This window comes from Pogona vitticeps, chromosome 5 (genome assembly GCF_051106095.1).
Source record: "Pogona vitticeps strain Pit_001003342236 chromosome 5, PviZW2.1, whole genome shotgun sequence".
NCBI classification, from domain to species: Eukaryota; Metazoa; Chordata; class Lepidosauria; order Squamata; family Agamidae; genus Pogona; species Pogona vitticeps.
In genome coordinates this window covers 75,209,839-75,237,708 of record NC_135787.1, presented here as the reverse complement: position 1 = coordinate 75,237,708, position 27,870 = coordinate 75,209,839, and the positions used below count along the sequence as shown (strand labels likewise).

General features: G+C 41.0%; 3 protein-coding genes across 6 annotated transcripts in view; 1 reads left to right on the top strand and 2 right to left on the bottom strand.

Moving 5' to 3' along the window:
* Window positions 1-271: 271 nt before the first annotated feature.
* RPL9 (ribosomal protein L9) lies at window positions 272-11,360 on the bottom strand. Of its 3 annotated transcripts, none has more exons than XM_020786278.3 (8): window positions 11,170-11,360; window positions 10,066-10,118; window positions 9,865-9,980; window positions 4,640-4,735; window positions 4,303-4,435; window positions 3,579-3,659; window positions 3,198-3,315; window positions 272-366 (listed from the first exon to the last, which is right to left on the bottom strand). In XM_020786278.3, exons 2-7 carry the CDS (start codon window positions 10,109-10,111, stop codon window positions 3,209-3,211), a joined length of 579 nt encoding a protein of 192 aa, XP_020641937.2. In that variant the 5' UTR covers window positions 10,112-10,118; window positions 11,170-11,360; the 3' UTR covers window positions 272-366; window positions 3,198-3,208. The 3 variants fall into 3 exon arrangements, with proteins under 3 accessions (XP_020641937.2, XP_078250129.1, XP_072857267.1); XM_078394003.1 differs by having other exon boundaries at window positions 11,054-11,199; XM_073001166.2 differs by lacking the exon at window positions 11,170-11,360 and adding an exon at window positions 11,070-11,160.
* Window positions 11,305-25,412, top strand: LIAS (lipoic acid synthetase). Of its 2 annotated transcripts, none has more exons than XM_078394000.1 (11): window positions 11,305-11,534; window positions 13,400-13,566; window positions 14,108-14,201; window positions 14,813-14,893; window positions 16,121-16,277; window positions 17,962-18,019; window positions 18,119-18,247; window positions 19,914-20,059; window positions 20,391-20,462; window positions 21,280-21,390; window positions 23,541-25,412. In XM_078394000.1, exons 1-11 carry the CDS (start codon window positions 11,439-11,441, stop codon window positions 23,591-23,593), a joined length of 1,164 nt encoding a protein of 387 aa, XP_078250126.1. In that variant the 5' UTR covers window positions 11,305-11,438; the 3' UTR covers window positions 23,594-25,412. The 2 variants fall into 2 exon arrangements, with proteins under 2 accessions (XP_078250126.1, XP_078250127.1); XM_078394001.1 differs by lacking the exon at window positions 11,305-11,534 and adding an exon at window positions 12,891-13,292.
* The window catches only part of UGDH (UDP-glucose 6-dehydrogenase), a 35,634-nt gene continuing 33,176 nt past the window's right edge, over window positions 25,413-27,870 (bottom strand). Inside the window, exon 12 of the mRNA XM_020786276.3 lies at window positions 25,413-27,764. Within this exon, the coding sequence (XP_020641935.1) occupies window positions 27,654-27,764 (111 nt within the window). The 3' untranslated portion in view covers window positions 25,413-27,653. The remainder of the gene's footprint in view (window positions 27,765-27,870) is intronic.

Sequence of the window (27,870 nt, the reverse complement as noted above, 5' to 3'; positions counted from 1 at the left end):
TATACAGTACCAGCATTATTCTACTGTACATTCTTGACAGATTCTCAAAGATAACCTAACACTTGTAAGAATAATGAAAAAGGCTTGGAAGCACATCTGAAGATGCTTGCTACTACTGTTCTATATGGCAAAGGAGAATCGAACCAGAAGACCTCTTCAAAGCATTCACACTGCTTTTCAAAGATGTAAGAATAAATTGTGTGATATACTTAAAGCTAATCATTCAGCACAGAATTGTTCCATGCTCAGTCACACACACCCCAAAACCACATTTGAAACAGATGGTTTTATTTTTCTCCATATAAATTGAAGTTGATGGAGCCTGAAGGTAGGATGTATGCTCAAGCCCAGGTTCTCATGGTCAATCTAGAACAATGAAGCAGATTAAACTGTCAGAACAATCAGTAAAAACCTAAATTTCATAGTAACTAGCCCATGATAAAGCATTCAGTAATATGTCAGATTCCTCCCTTAGTCTTTAAGCCTAGTTATTGGGAAATAAAATTAAATGTCTTGGCAAAAATCAGTTGACTTCAACTCTGTTCACCTAACTCCACTTATTTTAAATTTTCTTGCCTTTTAAAAACACAACCCAAAATCCAATTATATGGCTCTTTGTAATTTATAGCTTAAAACTGCTGGATAGCTCAATAGTTTAAGCATCTGATTGTGGAACCACAGACTGGGAGTTCAATTCCCCACTATGCCTCCTTGGCAGGGACTGAACTTGATGATCCGTGGGGTCCTTTCCTGCTCTGCAGTTCTAAAAGTAGTATATTAAATAACAAGTCAATGTCAAAAGTATTGACTCCCTTGCCCTTTCCTAGAGAAATTCTTACCCTTTTTTCTGTATCAACCATATCTATATCTTATACATGCACATGATACAAATCAAGGAAAATGCAGATCAGGCTCCCTTGCAAGCTACTTCAAATCCAGGTCTGTTATTAGTTCATGAAAAAGTCATTGTATGAGTCTGTGCAGAAACAATACTAGGAATACTGGAAGAAAAGGAATACTGGATGAATTCATCTCCCTAAGAGCCACACACAGTTTACACTAGTCTTGAGAATTCAAACTTGCCTATTTCAAGCAATCAACCAACAAAGTAACCTGTCGTATCTTGCCTTGTACAATATAAAAAAAATTGTGGCATATATTACCAATTTATGTAGTCATTACAAGTACATTCTTTGGTCTATAGAGATGCAAACGTCCTGGGCTCAAATGATCATTCAGCCCTTGGTGTTTCAAATAGCTCCTGAAGACATTTTAGGAAAACTCATTTGCAAGGAACATTTCAAGTGTCTCAAATATTTTAAAATATGCCTCTCAAGAGCATGACAGTATTGGGGGCTCAGGTGGAGTGGGAGATATTATGGTTAATAGGAACTCACTGTCCATATTCAATTCGGTTAGATACCTCTCTCCCTTTTATCAGTAAAGGCTGTGATAATTTATCTCTTGTTTTAGCAACCAGATCTTGACACAAGATGGTAAGCTTCCTTGCTTTTGCCTGCCCTATACAGTACCATGCACACTGACAGTGCTATATAGGCAATAATCAGAGATGGGGGTATTTGTATATGAATATCCATGCACACCTGGAGTTAACGACATCTCCTCACACATTCGCCAGCAGCCCCTCTCTTTCTTCAAATCACTCTGGAGCAACACTTGCAGGAAGACTTGTCTTCCCTCCCTCTGCCAAGAGTGGCTAGACCACCAGGAAGAGAATGGTGCTCAGGAGCGATTGGAAGGATGAGCAGGGGTGGCGGCAGCGGATGTGTGAGTGGACGGTCTAGCCCCAGCAGCTGGACCCTCATTAACTCCAGCTACGGAGGGATATTCATATACAGTGGTGCCTCGCATAGCGACGTTAATCCATGCAGCAAAAATCGCTGCTAAGCGATTTCATCGCTATGCGATTTTAAAAAGCCCATAGAAACGCATTAAAACCTGTTTAATGCATTCCTATGGGCTAAAAACTGACCTTAAAGTGAAGATCCTCCATACGGCAGCCATTTTTGCTGCCTCTTAAGCGAGGAATCCGTGCGAAAACACGGCCATTTTGGAACCGCCGATCGGCTGTTAAAAAAATCACCGCTTTGCGATGATCGGTTAGCGAAACAGGGAATCGATCATTGCAAAGCGAAAAAACCTCATAGGAAACATCGCAATCACTTTTGCGATCGCAAAATCGTCGCTAAGCGGTTTCGTCGCTAAACGGAGCGCCCGTTAAGTGAGGCACCACTGTATGAATACGAATACTCCCAATCCCTAGCAATAATACAAGATAATCAAGAAGCATACAGCATTTTCCTCCATTAAATAGTCTGATAGGTGATGAATATTAATTTCAGGACCCAGCAGTCAGAGATCCATTCAGATGGTTAGTTATAGAAATGCTTTTGCCACCATGCATCTCTATTAACTAATAACCAGAGAAATACCCTCACTTGCTGGCTAGAGCCTTCTGAATAAGCAAATGCTGAAGAGTGTCCAGAAAGGATCAACTTTGTGTGAAAAGGTACCTTAACAGGAACCTCATAAAGAAGGCAAGTTTGAATACCAAGATCTGGAAAGGCAATGAGAAATTCCAAAAAGGGGAGCAGGATCAGCAAGTAAGCTTCCCCACTCCACACTGGTAATTTTATCAGAATCGCTTAAATAGTCACACTTAGTGAAGATATGTGACCATTTACCAAGTGGTAACACAGTAACAGTGAGACCGCTTAGCACCATAAATGCTTACAGTTCTTCTGAGTGAGAAGGAACATCTTTCCATACTGCTGTCACCCAGGATTTCTAATCAAGTCAATAAATACTGTGACTAATTATGTTGTGAAAAGTCATCTGTGTCCTTCTGTAGAAGTGGGCAACTGTGGATGTTCTGCCTCCATTGTAAATTTTCCACCACCCCCATAAAAGGTGCTGGGGGGAATTAGTCTTAAAATGGAAAATCCTATCTCCATGAAAGTTCCAGGGGCTTTGGAACACTGCCTGTCGCCCACAGGCCATAAACATCGAGATTTGAAGTGGGGTTACCCAGAGGATAGATAATTCCATCACATTGACACTACTGCTCCCTAGTATTTTGAAGATCAAAAAGCTACGGGTTGCTAATTCTGCAGTATATAAGAAAAATTCAGCCTTTTCCACAACACATGATATAGACATGTGGAAAGGCTACCAACCTATTGTTTTATTATTCATCTGGCTGTTGGACTGTTCCCTTCTCAGAAACATAGATTCCATCCAAGAATTTTCTGATATCTTTGTTCTTGACTGTGGTGGCCTGCTGGATCAAGGCAGCTATAAAGAAAAGAAGATTATGTTAAGTTAAGAGTACTCTATTAACCAGATTTAAGTGCTAGGGCAGACATTGCTAACTTCAATTAAAATTATTCCATTTCCAAGTCAAACTCTCCCATTACAATATCCATTGTCCATATTCAGTAATTTAGAAAGAAACGCACTATGAAGGGAAAACATAACACATCCTGTTCATACAGCACTACAAAACACAACATAGCAAAACATTCCCTCTAGAACAGGAAAATATGTAGCTGACATACCAGAGTTAGATACCAATTCAATGTTATTTCCTTCAAGGATCAGCTCATCCTTCTGGGCTTGAGATAATGCACATGTTACACCTAAAATATATTTGTTTATTCAGAAAAGATCATTAAATGACATTACCCATCTTAAAAAAAGAGAAAAAAGTTAAAAGAAAAATTGGTGCTTTGACACATTCAGTTGATCTAATGCAATGGTTCCAAATTCTGGGTCCCCAGATGTTCTTGGACTAAAACTCCCAGAAGCCTTCACCACTAGCTATGATTTTTGGGACTTGTATGATATGGGGAACCAAGGTTGGGAGCCACTAATATAACACATACATTAGTTATATTCAAGCATAAGCATTGAAGACAAGCAATGAACATAATTTATTATTGTGACCTTATTGAAAAAATGAGAAAATTTTTTTTCCAGTCATTCACATTTCTAGGACAGTATCCTGAAGAACTTTCTGCCAGCACCATCTGATTAATGTGCATAGCCCTCTCTGGTGCAATACAGTCTTGGCTGCACAAGGTTAGTTCAGCCACTTGGGAGCTTAGAATGTTGTAACTTGCTATCCAACAATACTTTAGGCTGCACGGGACCAATGGGAGCTTGGCCAGGAGCTTTTAGAGAACAATAGAGGATCTGTTATTGCAGTGATTCTCTCTTGGTCCACTTCCTTTTATATCTCAAACTGAGCAATAAAAGCCACTGAAGAATCTAGTTCCTTACCTGGCCTCATGCGTACCCGGCGGATATACTTCTCCCCAAGGAAATTACGGATTTCCACCAGTGAACCACTCTCCTGTATAACTACATTGATGGGGAAATGGGCATACACAGACCTCATCTTGTAGCGAAAGCCCTAAAATCATACAGATTTCATACATACAACAGACATAAAGGAAGATCTTGAATATTTTTTCCTTCAAAACTGCAAATGAGAAGTACTACAAATGCTTCAAATGTTGCATGGCATATTTAAAATAACACAGCTGAAAAACTGCCAAGATGAAGCTTTGATTAACACAGATTGAATTTTGAGCTCTCTTTTAAGGTTAAGACTTACCAATGTGACACCTTTGATCATGTTTTGCACATGACTGCAAATTGTGCGCACTGTTGCCAGCTCCTTTCTGTTTCCCCACCATTTGTCAACACGCAGCTGTAGGGGGGGGGGAAAGCATGCCAAGTTGTTCATGTCCAGCTCATGGTTATAATACACTAGTATTTTGCATAATATTACTGCTAGTAAAAAAAAGTTTCACTCTATGACCTTCTACCTCAGCATCTATAAGAATTTTTTTAAAAAACATCAATGGCTTAGGTATTTGGCTGCAGAGCCAGAAGCTGGGAATTCAATTCCCCATCTTGCCTCCTGAGAGTAGAGCCAGTCTGTATAATGGGCAAACTGCACAGTCCCAGGGTGAACGGTAAACCACTTCCGAGTGTTCTCTGCCTGGAAACCCCGAAAAAGGGTCTCCGTAAGTCAGCACTGACTTGACAGCATATGATTATTATTATAACATTTAGAGAAATAATGGCCACGATCCAATATGGCTGTTCTTCTAATGGAGCTACTGTACTTCTTTCAATGAAACAGAGGAGAGGTTCTCTTACACCCTCAAAATCTGTTCCTGGGGGACAGTAAACAGGCAGTACTGAGAGCTGTAAGGTGGGGGAGGAGAGTAATCCCTGTCAAGCTAGTGCAGCAATGGGCTCCCAAAATGGCTCACATCATTTTTTTTAAAAAGAGATGAAGACATGTTTTGATCTCCAACTTTAAAAAATTCATAAAACAATCAAAGGAAAGGGAAGAAAGAGAAAAGAAAGACAAAGGTAATTCATCTGCCCATGGCAGAATGAAAGGGTGAGCTGCAAGATGAATTTTCACAACAATTTAATGTACAATATCCCAGGAGGGTACATCTGCTTATCTATTATTAGCACCTGCCCATGTCAACTGGCAAGGAATACTAACTGGGAAAGTTACTGCACTTCATCTGCCCATGACAGCTTACACATACAGCAGTGGGAAGTTCTGCTTTTTACTGGTTCTGGCTGGTTGCTGGAAGATGTTATTGCTAGATCACAAACATAAAAGGTTGTGATGCCACAAAGTAACACCCTCACTATCTCCTCTGTATCCTTTCTGCATCCTATTACTCTGGTGAAATACACTCTGTGTCTTGCCTAAAGTACAAAAGAGATCTAATGCTTAAATAATTAGACCCAAGGAACCTAGTTTCTTATTTTGTCCTGTCTATATTTGCAAAAGAAGTTATCTGAATTGGCTTATTACTGCATTTGTTAATTTAGTTTTCTTATTCTCTAATACAAGATCCAGGCATTCTGCTCTTATTATAGCTGTTGAATTACCTAGTTCAGCAATGGCGAACCTATGGCACACAGAGCCCTTTCTGCTGGCACACGAGCCATAGGTTGCTAGATCGCTACTCCCCCCCAGTGCAGCCAAAACTCAGGAGGTGGCTGTAGCTGGTGCTGGCAGCGGAGGGGTCTTGAGGCACCTCCATGCCAAGATTCCCCTTTCCGCCGCCACTTTCGGTTCTGGGTCTGCCGCCATTGTGGCGGCGGCACACCACCCACTGTTCCCCCCCCCCCCCCCAGTTTGGGCACACGAGTCCAAAAAGGTTCGCCACCACTGACCTCATTTTTACTTGTGACTGTTGGGGAAGCAGGAAGTTCCCCATGGTGGCCTTCTATTAGCCACACAAATATCCAGCAAGACTTAAGTTTCCTCTGGTTTGGAAAGCTTGACTAATGCAAAGTCACCCTATATATCTTGCAGGAATGATTTGGGCACCCTGGAACATAAACAGCACCTACTGGTAAGTGATCTAGCATGGGTTTAATCTTAGAACTGCAGAACTGGAAGCAACCCTATGGATCATCAATAGAGATGGGGGTATTCGTATATGAATACAAATATCCCTGCATAGCTAGATTTCGCTGTGGGGCCATGTGTCTGCTGCTGGTGGCGGCCTCAGCCAGCCTTCTAATTGCTCCTAGAGTGCCACTCTCTTTCTGCTCATCTAGCCAACTCCAGGAACGGGGAGGGAGGACGAGTATCCATGCACGGCTGCCAAGTGGCTAGATGAGCAGAAAGAGAGCAGCGCTCCAGGAGCAATTGGAAGGCTGACTGAGGCTGCTGCCAGCAGATGCATGAGTGGATGGTCCGGCCCAGGGGTCCGAACCTCATTAAGTTCAGCTGTGTGGGGGTATTTGTATATGAATATCTCCATCTCTAATCCTCGGGTCTGGCCCTGGTCAGGGGGGCACACTAGGGATACAAACTCCCAACCTCTGGCTCCACAGCCAGATACCTAAACCACTGAGCTATCCAGTGGTTCAAGCAGCACCTTCATTGGGTGGGTGTTAGAGGAACTTAGAGCAGCTGATCTTTCCTTTTGCAGCCTTGGCTCAGTGAGAGTTGCTGCAACTGACAAAATGGCCCTTTCCCCACTGAATGATGGCAGACGACACAGAATTTCCTTTCACTGTCTCACAGCAAGCATTAAAGCAGCACTAATATACTTATCAACACTGTTAGCACATAAATCTGAACAATTCTTAAAATATTATGAATAAAAAGGACATGTTGCCATTTCAGATAAACCAAAAGCTGGTTCACCCATGAAACTGCACTCTCTGTAAATGATTCAACCTAACCACACTGCCCTTAGGCATATAAGAACAACAGAGCAAGTAAACTGCCACACATAGCTTCAATTTGAGAGCAGCAATTTCTGCAACTTCAGTGTCATTTTCAAGCTATCTTCCAGCCCAGGAATTGTCAGTGGTTCTCTAACTATAGCCACATACCCTATAAAATAAGACCTAATAAAAATAAGACCACAAACCCGCAAAAATAAGACCTAACCTGAAAATAAGCCCTAATATGATTTTTCAGGATGCTTATAAGCCTACCCCCCAAAAGCTCCAGTTAAGTGAAACCCCGTCCTCCACCATTGTGCAGCAACCTGAAGATGACATGACTGTAAAATAAAACATGCCCTGAAAATAAGCCCTAATGTGTTTTTGGAGCAAAAATTAATATAAAACCCTGCCTTATTTTGGGGAAACACAGTTTACTCAGTTCACATGCTAGATTATCCGGAGATGGTCAAGAACAGTTGTGTGAAAAACAGAAAATTTCAAATGACTGAAGCTTGAATTTCTTTTCTACTACTTTAATTATGACTAGGACATATTTAGAGATGGGCACAAACCAATGCAGGAGGCAGGGAAGGGAGTGGAGGAGGGGCTCTGAAGCACTCAACCCATGTTCGACTGCTAAATAAACCTGCATGAACTGCCAAATCAACGGTTTGTGCCCACCTATAGACATTCTACAATCATATCTGGCCAGACAAACAGTATTAGGAACAAAATGTTACAGGGGAAAGTATTCCTATTCAGAGTTCCAAACAGCCAGCCAGCTCCTCTTATAGGCCACTCCATTCCATCCTCTCCCTCTTCAGTCAGCATCCCACGCCCACTGATCATGCTTCATCCTCAGTAGGCTAGGTTTGGAAATTTGGGGGGGGGGGCTTTTTTTCTTTAGTAAATTTCTTTAGTCCATTTCTGCAAACCTGAGGATTACCCTAAGCGTAGTGAGACGCTCCTTTTCTTAAGGAATGCAGTTAAAGAAAAGGCAACTCTATATCATCTGAGATGTGGTAAGTATGATGTTAAAACACTAAAAACGAGCCCTACTAATTATGAAAAGTGGGAATATCGTGGAAAAAGGATTGTTGTAAAATGGGATTAAAATGGGTCATGGCTCTGAAAAAGCTGAAGGCTAATATTCTCAGAAACCCTGTCTAGAATCAGTGTTAAATGTAACTATTTCAATAACATAACACCATCTGTACATATGCATATAATAAGTAGCTAAAAACACTTGACACTAACTATACTAATAAACAGAACAAACATTTTACTGCACAATATTTCTTCCACTTGATGGTGTGATATATTAACACATTTCAAATAAGGCTATTGAACTACAAGCAGTACATTTCTACTGGAGTAATACAGTGGTGCCTCGCATAGCGAGGTTAATCCGTTCCGGATTAACCTTCGCTATGCTGAAGCATCGCTGAACGGGGCAGCGATTTCTATTGGAACGCATTAAACATCGTTTAATGCGTTCCAAATAGGCCAAATACTCACCGTTCAGCGAAGCTTCAGGATGGCCGGCAGCCATTTTCGTGCCCTCGCCTCGCTTAACGAGGGCGCGAAAACGCTGCGCGCGGCCATTTTAGGCCATTTCCCGGCTTCCGGCAGCCATTTTGGCCGCCGAACAGCTGATCGGCGGGGGTCGTTTTGCGAAGATCAGTAAGCGAAACACTTACCGGTCTTCGCAAAGCGAATTTTTCCCTATGGGAACAACGTTGTGCGATCGCATTAGCGATCCGAAAAAACGGATCGCTATGCGATTTAATCGTTATACGGTGCGCTCGTTAAGCGAGGCACCACTGTATTAACTATCTTGACCTAATTTGATCCTTAGCCTTGTACTTTAATGTGTATAGAATCCACCTTAGATTTTCAAAACCTCTCCCCTGCCTATGCCTCTTTCTTCCTGAACCAAACACTGAAATGTGGAACTTCTGGGATCTACTAGTCAATGCAGACTGCCACATCCAATACTTTGCACTCCCAGACATATACCACAAACACATGTTCTACAGCTGGCTCAACAGTGCTAAAAGCACAAAGGTAAGGGAACTACTGGCAGCAGGTAAAAACTGAAACCAGGAATAGAGAACAGGTGAACCCACAGAACTTATTAAACAGCACCTCCTATGACTCCTAGCCAGCACAGCCACTGGTGAGAGATAAAGGGAGCTGATGAAATGTGACCACATATTTCCACGACAAACCCTTCCGCACCTGCTGTGTCTGTCAGAAAATCTGTCCTGACAGGTGCTCCAGATCTACATTTACAATAGAGAAAAAATGAGGGGAAATAGTAAAGAAATATTTAAGACACAGAGAGAGTTCCCCTACTCATGGTGAACTATTTTCCCATTGTGAACTCCTCATGCCATTATTTTACCACAACACAGACGGGCTCACCAACCTACTGCAGGTTCTAACCAAAAAATTCCAAAAAGCTTGTGGGTGATGAACAAAGTTGACACAGAATCGGAATAAAAACAGAAAAGCCACTTTGAATGCTATTTTACTTCTCAACAGAAAAGCAAGCATGAATCAACAAACAAACAAGAGAAATATGCTAAACTTCAATACAGTACATTTCCTTACCTTCTTGCGTTTTTTTCCCAAAAGGGAAAGTTCCACATTGATATGGTTGAAGTCTCTTCGTAGACTTCCTCTGGGGCCCTTCACAATAACTGTCCGCCCCTTCAGAGCAATGTCAACTGGGGAGAAAAAAAGAAAGAAAAATTAACATTGTAATTCAACTAGATAATATAACACTAAAGCTTTTCAAAAACATATTCATACCTTTCTCAGGAATGTCAACAGTTTGGTTGCTGAGAATGGTCTTCATCTTGAATCTAACATGAAAAACAAAATGAAATATTATACATGGGCACATTACTGATTAAGCTTTAAGTTCACCTTTTTCAGAGACCTACAACCTAGAAAAATGTGAAGCAAAGTATTTTTTCAAATACTGTACAGATACTAAAGTAACAAAATAATTAAAAATAATTAAGTTCAAATACATTGTGCAATGCTTCTTCTTTTAGTGCCATTCACATACAACTTCAAGTGAAATGAGACACCACATGCTATATCACTGAATCCCAAAATCTTATTTCACACAGCCCGCTGCTTCTTACACTGCTGAATCTCATTCTGTTCTCTTCTGTCTAATGACGCCCTGACAACACAATGAGAGAGCAACTGATACATGAAACAATCCAGGCTACCAAACCACCTTAAAAGCGCCATTTGGATGAAATGCAAAACTATGCTTTAGTCACACTTCAGGAAGAAAGAAAGGTGCTGCAAGCAGTGCCAACAGGCTTCCACGTATCTGAGACTTGCCAGCCCGAATTAAAACCTTGATATTACCATTCAGCACTACCGGTTATTTCAAAGGCTGGCCACCCCAGTGAACACAACAAGCAACCTGCCCTGAGAAAACCATAAACAACGATGCACACCAGAACACCTACATCTATCTATAGACTCCGTTACATGGGTGTCTATGTCTGGAACTGGCATAATCTTCCTCTTATTTCACAACGACCGTCTTTTGAAAATAAAGAGCAGCCCCAACATTTTCCCTTTTCAAGCACAACAAACAACAAGGGTACAAACAGTAGCCCTCGTCCACAGGTCAGTTCACGCAGGCGCACTTAAAACCTGGGCCCGCGCGCCCCGGCACAGCAAAACGGGGCAGAGGGAGGAAGGGAGGACTTCTGGCTCTCTCTCCCTCCCGAGCCCAGCCAAACCCGCCGCCAGAGTCATTCCCGTTGCCTACGTGGATGCCTGCCTACCGCCGCGGCGCGAGGTTCAAGACCCCAAACGGCCTCCGTTTCCCAGATGGAACCGGATTCGTCCCCCTCCAATTCAAGAAGAAGAAGCAACCGCCCTCACCTCTCAGCGAGCGGAAGGGAAGAAAGGAGGAACGTCTTGCGTCATCACGGTCTTATAGGCCGACTGACGCTAGCACGTTCGCGGTTAGTTTCTGAACGGAGACCAGATCAATCGATCGCCGAACAACGCCCTTTGGCCTGACCGACAATGAAGGCGGGGGTAGCTGAGTGCTGAGCTCTTCGATTGAAAGACTGTGACCCGGGGAGAAATTGAGCTTCGGGGGAAAAACAGTTGCTGGTCGGGTTGTCCGGGCGGCTCCGAGGCTACACATGGCTCTGCTCCGCCGAGGCTTTCCCGGGGGGACTGGCGCCGCCGCAGCTGCCATCACTGCGAACCTGAAAGGAGGCCCAGGACTGGGGAGGCCGGTGGGTGTCGGAGGGAGGCGTCCCTCCTGTCGTTCTTTTAGGAGCCAGCATGACAGTGACCGCCAGCCTCGGGGAAGGGGGAGAGCCCGCCTGCCCGCCCGCCCGCCCCCACTCCGTGCATCTCTCTCTCTCTCTCTCTCTCTCTCTCTCTCTCTCACACACACACACACACACACACACACACACACACACATCTACATCTATATACACACGCACATGTACATTAATATACATACATACAGTACTTACATACTTTAACGGTTGCATGCTGATTATTTTCAGTTCAGTAGGTGCTTTGGAAATGTACTGTTCTAATTCGAATTTTCTCTTGTGTCTGGTGTTTTGTGTCTTGCGTGCTGCCTTGTCTATAGCACTCAGTTAAACAGTATATGGGTGGTAGACTAATAATAACATGAAAAAGTAAGAAACTAAAGTATTTTTGTTCAATTAAATGTAAAGAGTATATAAGAGAATATTTGATAAGAGGAAGGGGAAAACGGCATAGGGAAAACACTGCATTCTCCAGTTGAGGAGGGAGAAGTTGCAAGTGTCCCCCTTCTGCAGTTTATTGGTCATAATTTCTTGTTGGCGTTTACTTCTGGCAATTTTTTTTCTCTCTTGGAGATGTTTTGGGCAGGTCTTAACATTATGACAGTGTGTTTGTTGTCCCATTTCAGGATTTAGGTTCCACTCTTGAGTCTTCATGTTAAACCTTTCAGAAAAAAAGAATAATCATCATCTTAGAAACATCTTAGAATTGCAGAGCTGGAAGGCACCCATCAAATCCAGTCCCTGTCAAGGAGGCACAGTGGGGAATTGAACTCCCAGCCTTTGGCTCTGCAGCCAGAGACCCAAATCACTGAGCTATCCAGAATAGCAGAAGCAGCTAGAGTTAGAAAAATTTAAACACTGTGTTTAGCTGTCTGGGTAGCTCAGTGAGTTAAGTATCTGGCTGGGAGTTTACTGTGCATCCTAGAACAGTGGTCCCCAACCTTGGGTGCCTCCAGATGTTCTTGGACTTCAACTCCCAGAAATCTTGGCCAGCAGAGGTGATGGTGAAGGCTTCTGGGAGTTGTAGTCCAAGAACACCTGGAGGCCCAAGGTTATTGACCACTGTCCTAGAAGATCCAGCTTGTGTGGCCTTGCGCAGTCTCGGGATACCCCCCAGAAGAAGGGAATCATAAACCTGAGTGTCTAGAAAAGGGTCACCATTTTTTATTTAGGGTATTGTAGTTAGTTTATAATTTTTATTGGTTTGTCTACTATGTTTAAACCACTGTTTTCTAAATGGAGAGTGGAAAGCTTATAAAAGAATGAAAATACAGGCACAAGCTGAATTGGTTTTTCCTTGTCCAGATGTCACCCTGGAGCTATATAGTCTGGCCATGGCTGGGACAGCTTTAACCTTTATCTTCAAGGATCTATTTTGTCGGAAGCCAGTGGACAATTTGTGACTCTGCAGATGCTGGACTATCTTAAGGTCTATCTAGTGTGGCCAATTATGAGACATGATGGATGTTCCAATCAGCAACGTCTGAGGGCCACCAGTTGTCCATTGTGGTATAGAGGAAACAGGAGGAAAAGCCAGTCCATTGACTTAGCTGAGAAATCAGCCATTTTTATTTTCCCTCTTGAGTCTGGGTCTGTAACTGAGATGGAGATGTTGTGGCTCTCCAGTTATTGTTAGATCGGAGGTCTTATTGACCCTAGACAAAATAGCCATTGGGAGGGATGATGGAAGCTGCAGTCTGGCAACAGGTAAAGGAGCTAATATTTTCTCCATTCCTGATTTACATATTTTAGTTCTGTATACAGTATCTTATCAAATTCTGAATTTGCAAATAAATGGAATTACTTTTTGTTAGGTGTTTGGAAGCAGTAACCAATCCAGAGCATCAGGCTCATTGCCAGAGGAACAGAAGGTTTTTTTGCAAAATGGACCTGATTTGCAAGACTTTGTGTCTGGGGAACTTTCGGATAAAACTAAGTGGGCCGAATATAAAGGCAGTTTGAAGCGCCAAAAAGGAGAGAGGTGTGTAAAAGAACTTAGTTATTCTCTATACTAGAATGCTTTATTTATAATCTGATGCAATTTCATGCTTTTTGTGGCCTGATGCAGAATTCCTTGTATCTGAATGAATATTGTTTCTTTAACAGCTCTGCAACCAAAGTGAATAGAACATAAGCCTTGCAAGAAGACTTTTTTGAGGTGGATGGGGTTTGATAGCAAAAGGTTGTAACTACATCCAAAGATTTGTACCCTAAATTGTAAGAGAGCCTAAAACAAACAAATGTAAACTATTAAGCACTCTACCATCTCTGTTTAGGCTCAGGTTATTATAAAACTTGTGAGAGATAATTTTTAGAAATCTATGTTAGCTCTGTGTGTAGTGTGAGCTATATTGAATGGCGCTCCTATGTACTTAAGAGAAGGTGAGAGGTTTTTTTTAAAAAAAAGACATTTCTATATTGGATAAGTTAGACATATGGGAACTAAATCAATTCCTCCAATTCAAATTGTCTGATAGAACAAAATTTGATAATACAAAATGAGTACAGTACTTTGTTTTTAGGCTGAGACTTCCTCCGTGGCTGAAAACTGAGATCCCAATTGGAAAAAATTACAACAAGCTGAAGAACACACTGCGCAGTTTAAATCTCCATACGGTAAATCTTGTGCTTGATTAATGGATTAAAAAGTTCATTTTGCTTCTCCTATTTGGTGAATCTTCATTATAGTTGCACCATAAAGAACTGTCTATCCATCAGACCCTAGCCTATTGACAAACTGATAGGATTTCTTAGATGTTCCATACCCAAAGTGCTTCTGGTTTTAAGGAAAGCTGTTGAAATGTGCCCAGGAACAGATTCGGCAGGAGTGCAGTTGTTAGTATAGCATGTATCTCATGAACAAACATCCACTAATATTGATTCTCTTTGGTTCAGCTAAAATTTCCGAAGACTCTTCAATATAGCCCTACACAGAGCACATTCTGATAGTCTAGCTTAGATGTAACTAAGACTTGTGTCAATATGTTATATTCTTGTTCCTTGCAGTCTGTTTCTAATGGGGGTACATTATGTGCATGATGGGCTGGTTCGTGTGTTAAGTCTCACTCCTAGAAATGATCTAGTGTTGCAGTTTACTGCATTTTGTTGTGATTTTGACCCCTGAATGTTAATTTCCTTTTTGTGAAATAATGATAATTGTAATAGTAGTATTTACTATTATCATATATTTATTCCTACACTATTAGTGATTGTTTCATTAACTGCAGGTCTGTGAAGAAGCACGTTGTCCAAACATTGGAGAATGCTGGGGAGGAGGTGAATATGCTACTGCAACAGCAACTATAATGGTAAGTGGGTCAGAAATGGCAAAACTGGACTTTCAGAAAACTCTTATTTTAGTTATTCAGGATAGTATCAGAACAAAGAATGCAGCAAGAGAAAACATTTGTCTTGTTACCTGTCATTATAAAAAGTGGAACTGTAATCAGCATTTGAGTCTGCTTCTTATGTTATCTGAACAGTGTCTTTAATACTTCTGAGAATTCTCATTGCATGGTGCTATAAGTCATTATGTTATTCTACAAAGTAAAAATAAGGAGACCTTGGGAAGGAGGAGCATAAAACATGGCTACACTCTCTAATATGGCTTGTAGGGGGCAGCTCTGCCTCTTCTTATCTAAATATATTAGTGTACTAGCACCCTGTGCTTTGTGCATTGAGCATGCTACTTTGGAGTTAATAAACCTTTTATTTTGGGGTTAGTATGTTTGGTTGCCCCATAGCCCACTCAGACTACAAGCTGCTTTAGCAGTACCTCAAGTGTATACAGCTATTAAAAAGCTGCAACTGTGCTTAAGAATTGGCTCACAAACTATAAATATCATTCCTGATTTGTTAATCTGTATGCAGTGGTGTCCTCCTGGTGGACAATATGGGCATTCAGATGCATTTGGCGTAGTTTAGCCCATTTTGTTGTGGTTCAGGGCTTTCATTTGTGATATACTGTTAAGATAAACATTTGGAAAGAGACCTGCAGCTTAATTTCTGCTGAGAAAGCCACAGTATCAAAATAGATAGCTTAGTGGTTTAGGTATCTGGATGTGGAGCCGGAGGTTGGGAGTTCAATTCTCCACTGTGCCTCCATGACAAGGGCTGGACTTGATGATCCCTTTAAGTTTTGCAGTTCTAAGATAATGATGATGATTGTTGTTGTTTATGTACTGATGCATTAATTCATCAATTGTGCTAGAAACTAGGTGTGCTGAAACTAGAAGTTTCAGGCTCTGTATATCTTACGTTGCCTATGGAAGCTCTCAAACAGGACGTTTATTCCTTTGAGAAGTCAGGAAGAGCCTCTGCTGTATTAGACGAAGCTTGTTTTCCACAGTGGCCAAGCAAATTTATACAGAAAGTCCACAGGCAGGACGTGAAGGCAATGGCTGTCTTCCAGTTATGTTCCCCGGGAGTTGATATTGAGAGGCATGCTACCTGCTGATAGTATTTGAATTTTTATAGTAAAGGTCTGTGCTTTTTAAATAGGTTCGTTTAAAAACTACCTTTTTTTTCTTTATCAGCTAATGGGGGACACATGTACACGAGGTTGTCGCTTCTGTTCAGTAAAAACAGCAAAAGTCCCTCCCCCACTAGATCCTGATGAACCATATAATACAGCAAAAGCAATAGCTGAGTGGGGGCTGGATTATGTCGTTCTGACCTCTGTGGATAGAGATGGTAAGAGTATTTTATTGCCCTAGGAAAATGCAGTTATTTTTAATGCAAAAATAATGCCTAAAACTTATTGTGGATTCATGCCAAAATAAGTATAATTGCAAATATTATGGTGGTGAATAACCACTTGTGAGATGGAACAAAACCCACCAGAAAGAATGGAGAGTGAGCCGTTCCCTCAGACTCCCACCATGGAGGGTTACGAAACCGTGCATACTCTGCTACTGGCAATGGCTCAGTTGGGGAATACAAAAGAAAAAGAGTGGGAAAGGAGGAAAAAGGCAGGAAAACAATGGTTAGAGAGGAAACACCAATAGAAGAGGGGTATCTGATGATGGAGGTAAAGGAGGGGGTAAGAGAGGTAGACTGGGAGACACTGGTAGAACAGGAGGAGGATGGGAAGAAAAAGAGAAGTGAGGAGAAGGGCAAAGATATACCCTTAGGATGGGGGTGGCTAGAGATGGAGGTTCCATGGACCAGGGAGAGAGTCCATATGAAATTGCCCCTTGAAGAGAGAGAGAGAGAGGAGGCAACAATATCATACTTCAGCCCCAATAGAAGCTAAAAGAGAGAGAAGGAGAGAGGAGGTTCAAAAAGGGGGAAGAGGTAGAATATCCATGCAACTGGAAGAAAAAGAACTGATAGAATGGACTGTGTATGTGTATCCAAAAGAGGGGGATCGTTGGAAAAAGGGAGGCAAGCTAGTGCCGAGCTCCCAACCCAAGATAACTACAAAAGGAGAGAGGGCTTGACACCATTGTTGTGGGACTGTTTGCCCCAGCCTAAGGAACCCAATCAGGAAGCCGACGGATTGTGAGTGCTTTGGGGTGAACCCCTGTTGAAGTCGTTCTTTGCGCGGGAGTTCAAAGAGTTGGACAAAGAGGGATATACTAGATGGACCTGTTGGTCCTATAGAAGTAGTTGTGCATGATTTTCCATTATCGTTAAATTAAAAGTTTATGCATTTTGAAGAGCCATCACTACTTTTTGAGGAGCGAAAGGGAGGTTAGAAGGAATCTAAGCTTGAACCCACTCACACCACTAATTAACAAATTGCTATTTGCATTTCTGCATTATGCTCCAAGTCATGCTGCTGGCTTATGACCAGGAATGTGAATGTTAACCCATTCATTAGCAGCAACTGGCTGACACACTTTGCTCAAGAGCAGTTAGGTTGGCATAAATCAACAATAGGAATCTGGCCAGTACAATTTTAAAGCACATCTAAATTATTTTTAAACTATGCAAAACATTTTCTCTACTTAAATGTCACAGTGTTGTTCCATAGAACTGATGCAGTTGAAAAGAGCCTATGATAAATTTTGTTATAAACTCTTTAGAGTTGCAGCTCCAGTGCCAAAATTACAACAAAGATTAATGAATGCTTTGGGTGGAATTCCATGAATCTTAAATGGTTTGATTTTTTTGTTTGTTTTTTGTCCCTTCTGTTCTTAACTGTACTTGAAAAAATAGAATTTTGAAAATTATGTCTGTTTCTCTTTTGGTGGATTTGATTCCTGTATTTATTGCCTTCAAGGGCTTTTGCATGTTTTGTTTCTGGCTGAGCCAGTCTACATGTACAAGAGTGAAATGTACAGGAATCATATATGCACACTAGTGCTACTAGGTTTGTGTAAAGGTAGAAGCTTGTTCTGCATGTAAAATAACTGCAGCGTGTTGGTTTTAGATATCCCTGATGGTGGAGCAGCACACTTAGCAAAGACAGTATCACACTTAAAAGAAAGGTAAATGTGAATATCAGTACATTTAATTGGATTACTTCTAAAAATTGGCTGCAATATTTTCTTTATAATGCACATTTATTTTCTAATCCATTTTCTCAGGAATCCCAGAATTCTAGTGGAATGCTTAACTCCTGATTTCCGAGGGGATCTTAAAGCTGTGGAGAAAGTTGCTCTGTCAGGATTAGATGTGTTTGCCCACAATGTGGAAACAGTTCCAGAATTGCAGAGGTGATTAAAGGTGATCTATATATATAGACAGTAAGATAAATGTACATATACAGAAAAAAAGATTTGCTTAGCTTAAATGCTTTCATATATTTACTTTGATGTTTGTTAGCTAGAGGCTCCTGAATTTAAAAGAGTTCTGTTAAGACAGACTAGTGATCTGCACTTCATCACTGTGTTAGCTGTTTTTTCCTTATAGAAGACAGAACAATAGATCCATATTTGGGATAATATACATGCAGAATACTTGTTCTGTCTGCTTATTGTTGTTGCACTTATTAAAGGGGATTATGTATCACGGAAACTATATATGCTTAAATTCTTTCTACCTTTGCGTCATTCAATCATAATTCTGAAATTTTTATCATGAGTATCTCTTAAGGTTAGCTCCTTTCTGGGTAAAGGAAGACAGCCTACAAACATAAGCATACTTTTGCCAAACTGGCTCTTCATGTTCTGTTACATTCAGTCAAGAGTTTGATTTCTGCACATTGTTTCTGTTTAATTGGATTACACATGTATCTTATATATCTAGCCCTTTTAAAATGCCCAATTTGTAAATTGTGAACTTCTAATCAGTGTTTTTCAACTTAGACCCTTTCATATGTTTTGGCCTTCAGCTCCCATCAGCTATGCTGACTGTGGCTAATGGGAGCTGTAGTTCAAAAGACTTGGTGAGACAGAAGATGTGAAAGGCAGTGCTAGCTGGATTCAAGTCAATTTCTAGAAGCATGGATATTGGCCATCATCACTGAAAAGAAGAATTTAAGAAGAGCTTTCCTGCAGCAGCACAAAGGGCACATCTAAATCACTGTTTCCACAGTAACCAGCTTGATGCCTAGGGGACGTACGGCATGAATATCATGGCATCCCGAGGGGTGTGTTTCCCAGCAAGTGGTTTTCAAAGCATCCTTCCTCTGATACTAGAACTAATAAACTGAAATGTTGGTATGTGCATAGGTAGACATAGATTCAAGCCTTTGAAAATAAGATGGCAAAAATCAGATTCTGTAATTAAGAAAACGCAGTGACTGAAATATCGTTGCTGTAAACTATGCTGCATAATGGTGATGACGTCATAAGCAGTAATGATTTTTTTAAAAAAAAAACATTTTTGCCTTCCATTCTGAAGCTTTGAAGGAATGCCCTTTATTGTTGATAAGCTGTGGAGGGCTTCTGAACAAGAGAGAAATTTTTAATTACTAAAAATTGCCACCACCGGATGGACCGTGCTGTAGGCAGCAGTTTTTGGTAATTAAAGACAGCTTCTTCCCATTTTACACCCACCACAAGTTCCTTAAAAGAAAAGGGATTATAGAGCCACCTTAACATCTTTGGAACAGTAGTGGGAGGTGTTTAATTTCTGAAGATTGCTGCTGCTGACACTATTAGCCTTACACAGCATTTTTTAAGACAACAGGATTTCAGCCAGAATTTGATATTCCCCATTTTGTCCTGAAATGAATAATCTGTTTCTATCACTATCACCAGATTCTTATTGCCCTCTCAACCTAGTTATGCTGAACTTTGGAGATATTCTTTATTTGGGTAATCTTCTGTAGTTTGAGGGCTCTGATCCAGTAGCCTTTGCCAAAGGCTTTTTGAGAACCATAATTAAAACCACTTTTATTCTGCTCAAAACATGTTACTGCTATTCTTTTTCTTAAAGAATGGTTCGTGATCCTCGAGCTAATTTTGAGCAGTCCCTCAGCGTTTTGAAGCATGCAAAGAAGGTTCAGCCTGATGTAATTTCTAAAACATCCATCATGCTTGGTCTAGGTGAAACCGATCAACAAATACTCTCCACGCTGAAATGTAAGTAAGAATTCCGGGTGCACAAGAGACCATGATTCAAAGGAGGAGGGATCACAGCTCAGTGGTTCTGTATGTCATTTAAAGGCCCTGTGGTAGCTGTGCAGCTTCTGACCTGCATTTTTTTGCAAAAGAAAGAAAGCCAGTAATCTCCAGATCCTAGGTGCTTATTTGACTTTAAGTATGTGGTGTGCTTTTGTTCACCAAGACCCGAGCAGTTTTTATTCATAAGCTCTAGCAAGGCTTACTTTCATGTAAGTGTGTTTATAGAGCCATGACAATGCTATACCATGATTCTATTTCCGACTAATGGTACATTTATTTCTTCTTATAGTATTACGTGATGCAGATGTAGATTGTTTGACCTTGGGACAATACATGCAACCAACAAAGCGCCATTTAAAGGGAAGTATCTGGTTTTGTATTGAAAATATAGCAATATTTGAACATCATGACCTTCTGGTGTAAAGACTTATCACTGACCCAGTGTACACCTATAGCTGTTGTTCTTTACATGAAGTAGCCGACCACACACAGGAAACAACTAGTGTATGCATTATCACAAATCAGTGTACTTTCTTTGTAAGAAAAGCCAAGCACAATATCATACAGTGGTGAGATTGGGTCTGTCACTCCAATAGCACCATTATTGCCTTGCCTTGCACAAGGGAGCTGTGACAGTGTTTTATTCTTAAATCAGGAGGAGCACTGTGGTCTTTCAAGTATTGTTGGACTCCCACTCCCATGGGACTAGAGCTGATGGGAGTTGCAACCCACCATTCAGAGGTTCACAGGTTGCCCATCCTTCCCTAAAGTTTAATTAATTGTTGTTTAAAATGTTGTTCCGCAAACAGTATAAAACAAATCCCATAAGGTTAGGCCATTGCACCCTCTTCTGTTTACAGTGGGGACACGGATTAGTGTATCTTCTTATTTTGTATTTCCGGTTGGTGCAATTTGTATTTGTTGGGACTTAAGGGAAATATCATTCCATATCAGAATATCATGATTGGGGGGTATCCAGTGTGTTGTAGTAGAAAGAGTTATGAACTAAGACTCATGAGACCTGTGTTTGATTCCCTGGCTCAGCCATGGAAACTCACTGGGTTTGGTAAAACCACTCTGAAATGCTTCATGTACCTTGCAAACACAATTAGACTCAGTCAGTTCTGCTTGATGGTGCATAACAAAGATTGTGATCTAATTAAATTCCTCTATGCAGGTTGAAGAATATGTTACTCCTGAGAAATTTAAATATTGGGAAAAAGTAGGAAATGACCTTGGATTTCATTATACTGCTAGTGGACCTCTTGTGCGTTCTTCATACAAAGCAGGTAAAACATGTAACTAGTTGGAATAACTTTAACCATAAAGCACTGCTAGTATTGATATGTTCAATAGAATTCTCCTGCAAACATGGAAGATTAATGGAAAACCACTCAAGCAATTCTACTTGGATTATGTACTGTTGAGCTCCCCCCACATCCAGGGGTTGAACAGATAGATGATCACATATCTGGGCAACCAGCAAGAGGGGAGAAATGCTTACATAGCTATCCTTATGCACTCTTTTTTTTTTAATTCAATAGAGTTTTGGTCAGAGAAACTGGCTGAAATCCTATTGCTTAGTGAGTTCCACTAGAGTAGGCCCACTAAATCAACAGGGATTTGGTGAGTCAACATATTAAAGTATGTTGAAATCAGAGTTGGCTCACATGACTCAATACAGTGGTGCCTCGCTTGACAACGATAATTTGTTCCAGTGAAATCGCTGTAGAGTGAAAATGTCGTCAAACGAAATTAAAAAAACCATTGAAACGCATTGAAAACCATTCAATACGTCCCAATGGGCTGAATACCTGCTCATCCAGCGAAGATCCTCCATACGGCAGCCATTTTCGGTGCCTGTAAAACGAGGAACCTGTCCTAGAAAACAGCGGGGAGGGCCATTTTCAAACCCGACAATCAGCTGTTTGCTGATCGTCGTAAAGCGTAAAGCGAAAATCGGTTCCCGAAGCAGGGAACTGATCATCGCACAGCGGAAAAAAACCATTTAATGCGATCGCAACAACATCAGTGTAAAGCAGATTCGTCGTAGAGTGGGGTAATGGTCCAGCGGGGCACGACTGTATAACAGAAAGGTATTGTGTCTTCCATTCTATTTCATGGTGTGTATTCTCTTGCAGAACTCAGTCAGCAATGATGTCACTGGCAGCAGCTCATTGCTACTAATTTAAAAGTTCCTTTTTTCACTTTTCGGAGCAGTTCTGAAATCAATGGCAACCTGCCACTGCTAATGATGTTATTGGTGATGTACCAGTAGAGGTCTACAAGAGAATGCTACATATGGAATAGCGCCCATCTCTGTGCAACCTCCAGTCATGCCCAATTGCCATATTTGCTTGTGATAGTTACTGAGGAAACCGGTCATCTGCAAGTGGTCCTATTACTGCTCTGAATGTGTCTCCTGTAGCTAGCCAAGTAACAAAAGGGTCAGAAATTGTAGCTACCGTATTTGCCGGCATACAAGATGACTTTTTTGGCCCAAAAACATGCCTCCAAATGGGGGGGGGGGTCGTCTTGTACGCCGGGTGCACTTCATTTGGGCCAGGAAGGAGCTGCCGCCACCACCACCGTTGAGTGACGCGGGGCCGCGCCGGGTGGAGAGGAAGGCAGGCGGGCAGGCAGGCGGTCGGTCCGGACGGAGGGAGGGAAGCAGAGCCGGCCATGCCTGAGCGGCCAGAGCGCGCCGGTGAGCCAGCTCGCCCGTGCGCCACCGGAGAGCTGCTTCTCATTCCCCTCCACCTACTCCTCCGCCGCTCCCTTCCCTTCCCTTTCCTTCTCGCCCTCCTCGCCGCTGCCCATGAACTCTATATTTTGAGTGGAAATGTTGGGGGGGTCATCTAATACGCCCAGTCGCCTTGTATGCCGGCAAATACGGTATTCTAGTTACTGTGGTTTATACATTGGAAAAGGCTCCAGTTGCCCTCTCCTTAAAGGTAGAAAAATCTTTTTTAAAAGACTCTGGCTGTTATAATTTTACACCTGCCGGCCTGGGAATACACTCCACTAAAATCTCTTAGAAATACAGATATTGTTAATCTATTTTTAAAGGCTGTGACTTGGATCTTTGTTTCTGTTGCCCAAAACCTTAATATTTTTTTTTAAATTTAAATCCAAATAGCATTATCCTATGTTTGTCTACTTGAACATCCCACTATCAGAATTACCTCCCAGATAAATGAGTGTACAACTGCAGCCTAAAGGTTTGATTTTGTTAAAAATGTGGGGAATTGTTTAGACGTGTAACTTCTTCCATTTGTCCTAAAGGTAATGCTTCTAGTGCTAAGGACAGATATCGAAGACATCTTTAGCAAGCAGTTCTTGCTAGTGTTCTGGGGTTATCTAGAATACTATCAACAAAATGTGATTAAAAATATCTGTAACTTCGTTGAAACTGATATGCATGTTTTTCTGTACATAGGTGAATTTTTCTTGAAAAATCTAATACAGAAGAGGAAGACAAAAGACATTTGAAAACTCAGATATCCACAAGGAGGAGTCTACTACTTTAATTAAATATATTCAAGGCAGCATTGAAGAACAAACTGCGTAAGGGATGGACATTCCTCAGCCTTTTTTAAAAATCAAAATTAAACCCAACCTTGAAGTATTTGGATTGTTCTTTAAATCTTACACATCCAGTATGGTAAAAATATAGATTAATGTGCATGAAATGGCTTTAAATCTTTTATGTTGTAATATATGAAAGAAAATGGGAGGATTAACTACAGCCATGAAAGATATACTTTGGAAAAATCAAGAGAGTTAGATGCAGATTTTAAATGCCTTGCGGGTAACACTAGTTATTAAATAAAAACAGCTAGGCACTGTGTGCAACTTTGTTAGTACTTCAAATACACAAATATTTAAACATTCTTTTTTTTTCATCCTAAAAGCTGGTATGATACTTAGCACTGGTAGCACACACCATTCTTAAGGAATTGTTATGATAAACTAGTACATAGACATAGTACATGTGTTTGGGACCAGACATAATGTTTTTTCTCCTTTTGTGAGCTTTATGTGCAGCAGCACAAGGCACCGTGAAGCATCTAAGAGCAAGCACCTTTGAAATACTGCTGGAACTATTTATATGATATATTTATCCATGTGAAGACTATTACTTGATGGTGCCCTTACCTTGGAGACAGAATTATGAGGTGGATGGCTATGGCCCTTTCTGTATTGGATAGTCAAAGAAATTACACAGAACATTTTGACAGCAAAGTCCATCAGCAATGTACATAACATGATTTGTACTCAGTCTATTAGAAGGGGAGATAATAAGCAAATTAAACTTCACTAAAATTGAAACTATCGCTTTACTTGGATAAATTTGGTCTCAGTCTTTTGCCAAAATACTAGGTTTAAAAAACGATAACAGGGTGGATCTAAAATCTGCTACAGATGGAAAGGACTTTTCTGTTGAGGAAAGTGTTCTAGTTGAGCAAAACATTGGTGCTTCTGGAAGCAGTTTTTGCTGATTGTTTCCCTTTTCTCTCTGCCATCTGAAATGCTTGAAAGTTGGAAAATCTGGTACAGAATGGTAGAGGGAAATCAGCCACAGTCCCCACATCCATCACTACCCACTGGCTAGAAAATTCTAAGCACAACTTATATGGTAACAAACCCTGTATTCAGCCCAGCATGTTTCAGAGTATGCATGATAATTTAACACTAATAGCTATAAAAAGAACCTGTGCTAAATCTAATTTTTACACTTGGGTAAATCCCAGCGATGCAATGAGCCTTTTCTAGTTGGGACTAACAACTGGATATAAACTTTTGAGGTCATCTACTAATACTGTCAGCAAGAGCTTTTGCATCAGTTTGAAGGAAAATTGGGCTCCTTCCTAACTGGTGTTTTTCTTTTACGCGTTCTGTCTTCTGTTCTTTAGGTTCATTGGGGTTTCTAGGTCACTCACAATTCAGGTTTCTGCTGCTCTTAATGTATTCCATGAAGGGGAAAAGATGTAAATATGCTGGAGCCGAGGTGGCAACCTGTGGCCTACCAGATGGTGAACTACAAGTCCTATCAGTTCCAACTCATTAGTAATACTCCATTAGGAAAAAAAGTGCTAAACAGCCCCAATATATTCACACCAACACAGTCGTGTAAAAGCCTGTGATGCATATATAGGTAGTACTTGTGCTCTTTAACGAAAGTTGCTCAGTTGATCCTTTTCTCAGCCAGAAGAGAAAGCAATGGAAATGTTTCCTTCAAAATGTATTTATTTGAACTGTTCTGTTAAAAACTGGGGAAGGGGAAATAAAGCTGAATAACACAGATTAATACCAAAGAGCATAAAAATTTTATTTTCAAATCAGAGTGAGGTAGTAAGCTGATTAATACATAAAAAGATTTTGTTCTGCTATAGTCACAGAACATTGGCTCCTGCAGAATTTATGTTAACAGAAAGCATCAAAATAGCAGGGGGAAAGGATTGAACATCATGTGGTACTCATAAAAATGTCATTGCTTCATTCGGACTGAATGTTCTGAACACTCATGGTGTCTGTCTTGGACTGAGGAACATCTGGACCTGCAGGTGTTGAACTGTTACTCAAGTCAGTGTTAGACACACAACTGAAGGGGGAAAAGGGACTTCCAATTCAACAAATGCTGGAGGGCCACATGGTCCCTGTCCTTGATTTATAAGATATGTGATTTCCCCTTGGTAACAGGAATTACCAATAAATCTTCTGCAAACGATCCAATGAGATTCCCCAAGTCAAGAAAAACGGTTTGAGACAGTTTTGACAAAAAGGCATTTTACAGCTAAACAAAGAAAAGCAGATAGGTGCGGCTACAGGATGTATTTTTGTGAGAGGTCTCTATTCAATAAGGAAGCAGAGAAGCAATTCTATTAAACAGATGTTGGCCATTTCATGTCCTGTGGCACACTCAGTACCAATGGTGGTGGGGATCACACTCCCATTCACTCTATGCACTGATTAAAATTCTAGTTTCTGATAGAAGGGAAGGAGGAACCTGTCTCCCTTTCATCAACATGCACAGGTCTTAAGAACTACACCACTAAGGAGATATTTCCACAAGCTGTAAAGAAGCCATATCTTGGGCACACAAAGATAGCTGATATCCAAATTGACAACTCAGCTAGTTCTTAAGGTACCAGGTGACCCTGCTTTCTCCCCTGTGTGTGTGTGTGTGTGTGTGTGTGTGTGTGTGTGTGTGTGTGTGTGTGTGTGTGTGTGTGTGTGTGTGTGTGTGTGTGTGTGTGTGTGTGTGTGTGTGTGTGTGTGTGAGAGAGAGAGAGAGAGAGAGAGAGAGAGAGAGAGAGAGAGAGAGAGAGAGAGAGAGAGAGAGAGAGAGAGAGAGAGAGAGAGAGAGAGAGAGAGAGAGAGCGCTCTCTCGCTTGGTAACTGCAGGAGTTCCTGGAAGCACCAGCTAAATTCCTGGAAGTGCCAGTTAAGAAGTAGGTGGCTTTACTCTTCCTCTCCTCTTTCCTCTGCAGAGAAGGAGGAAGAGGAGCAAAGTACTTGGAGCCAGCTTTTCTAGGAGATTGTTGAATCCTGAACTGGAAACACAGGCACCATTTGAGAACTGGAATCATTTCTATCCCTGATCTCTGGAGATAAAAAAGACTCCCTCTCCCTTGAAATTAGTCAAGGAGGGATGCTAAATGACAAGCAGAGATCCTTCACGGGCCAGAGATTCCCCTTTCCTGCACTACGACAGTCACAGTGCATCTCATTCAGATCAGCCAACATCCATTCATCAGGGAAATATACAACTTATTCAGATCATACAGAGGTGTCCTGACTATGATGGGAATCACACCTTCCTGAATCTCCAAAAAGGCATAGAAAAATTACTAACCCACTTATGTAGCACTTCAGCCTAAATGAAAAAAAGGACCGACATTCCTTCATGTCCAGCTGCCTCTAATGTGGGCAGAGTTCTGGGTGTCATCTTAAAATAATAACCACAGAATACTCTGTTAACTTCTGGGCTTTGTTTATAAAACTTGTCCTTGAGTAAACTGTGCATATCCAACTAGAACCAAAAGTTCCAACAATGTTCTATAGTATAGGAGTATAAAAGAGGATGGGGAAGTTCCTTATTTCTTTTGGATTTTAAAACATGTCATAAAAATGTAAAATGCAATCCATAAACCTCTTACACTAGAAGTCTTGCAGTTTGAAGTTAATGAGTTATTTATATATAAAAATTATTACTGAAATGATTTGGTCATAGTTTTTCACTTCAGTGACATTCCATTTATAAAAATAGAGATTACAAAACAGATTCTAAATTGAAGTGTCCCAAATAAATGCTACCATTCATATGATGTCTTAATTCTGAGAAAATATTTAGCATAATCTATCCACAGTTAAGCTCTTTTCAGTTCCATTGATTTCTATGGGAGATGTTTAAGCATATGCTTACTTTCATACTGATATCAAAAGGGGTTCGGTGCTTAACACATCCTCAAATGTACCCATTTTTTCTTTTTAAATCATGCTGGTCACATGGGAAGATTCATTACACTCCTTCCATATCAGTTAAAACTTATACTCTTGGCTTCTTTAGTGGAGGGTCTTGTAAGCTGAACTTTGGTATGTCAGATGAAGATGCAAATGGGATCCTTTTTGCTGAAACCTTCTTCCCAATTGTTTCAATCTGAAGGGAAGAAAAATATTACACAAGAAAATTGGTTAGAGAAAAACATACTGTTCTAAACCATTTTGGGGACTCTTCCAGACAGAGCATCATTCTACTGAATGTA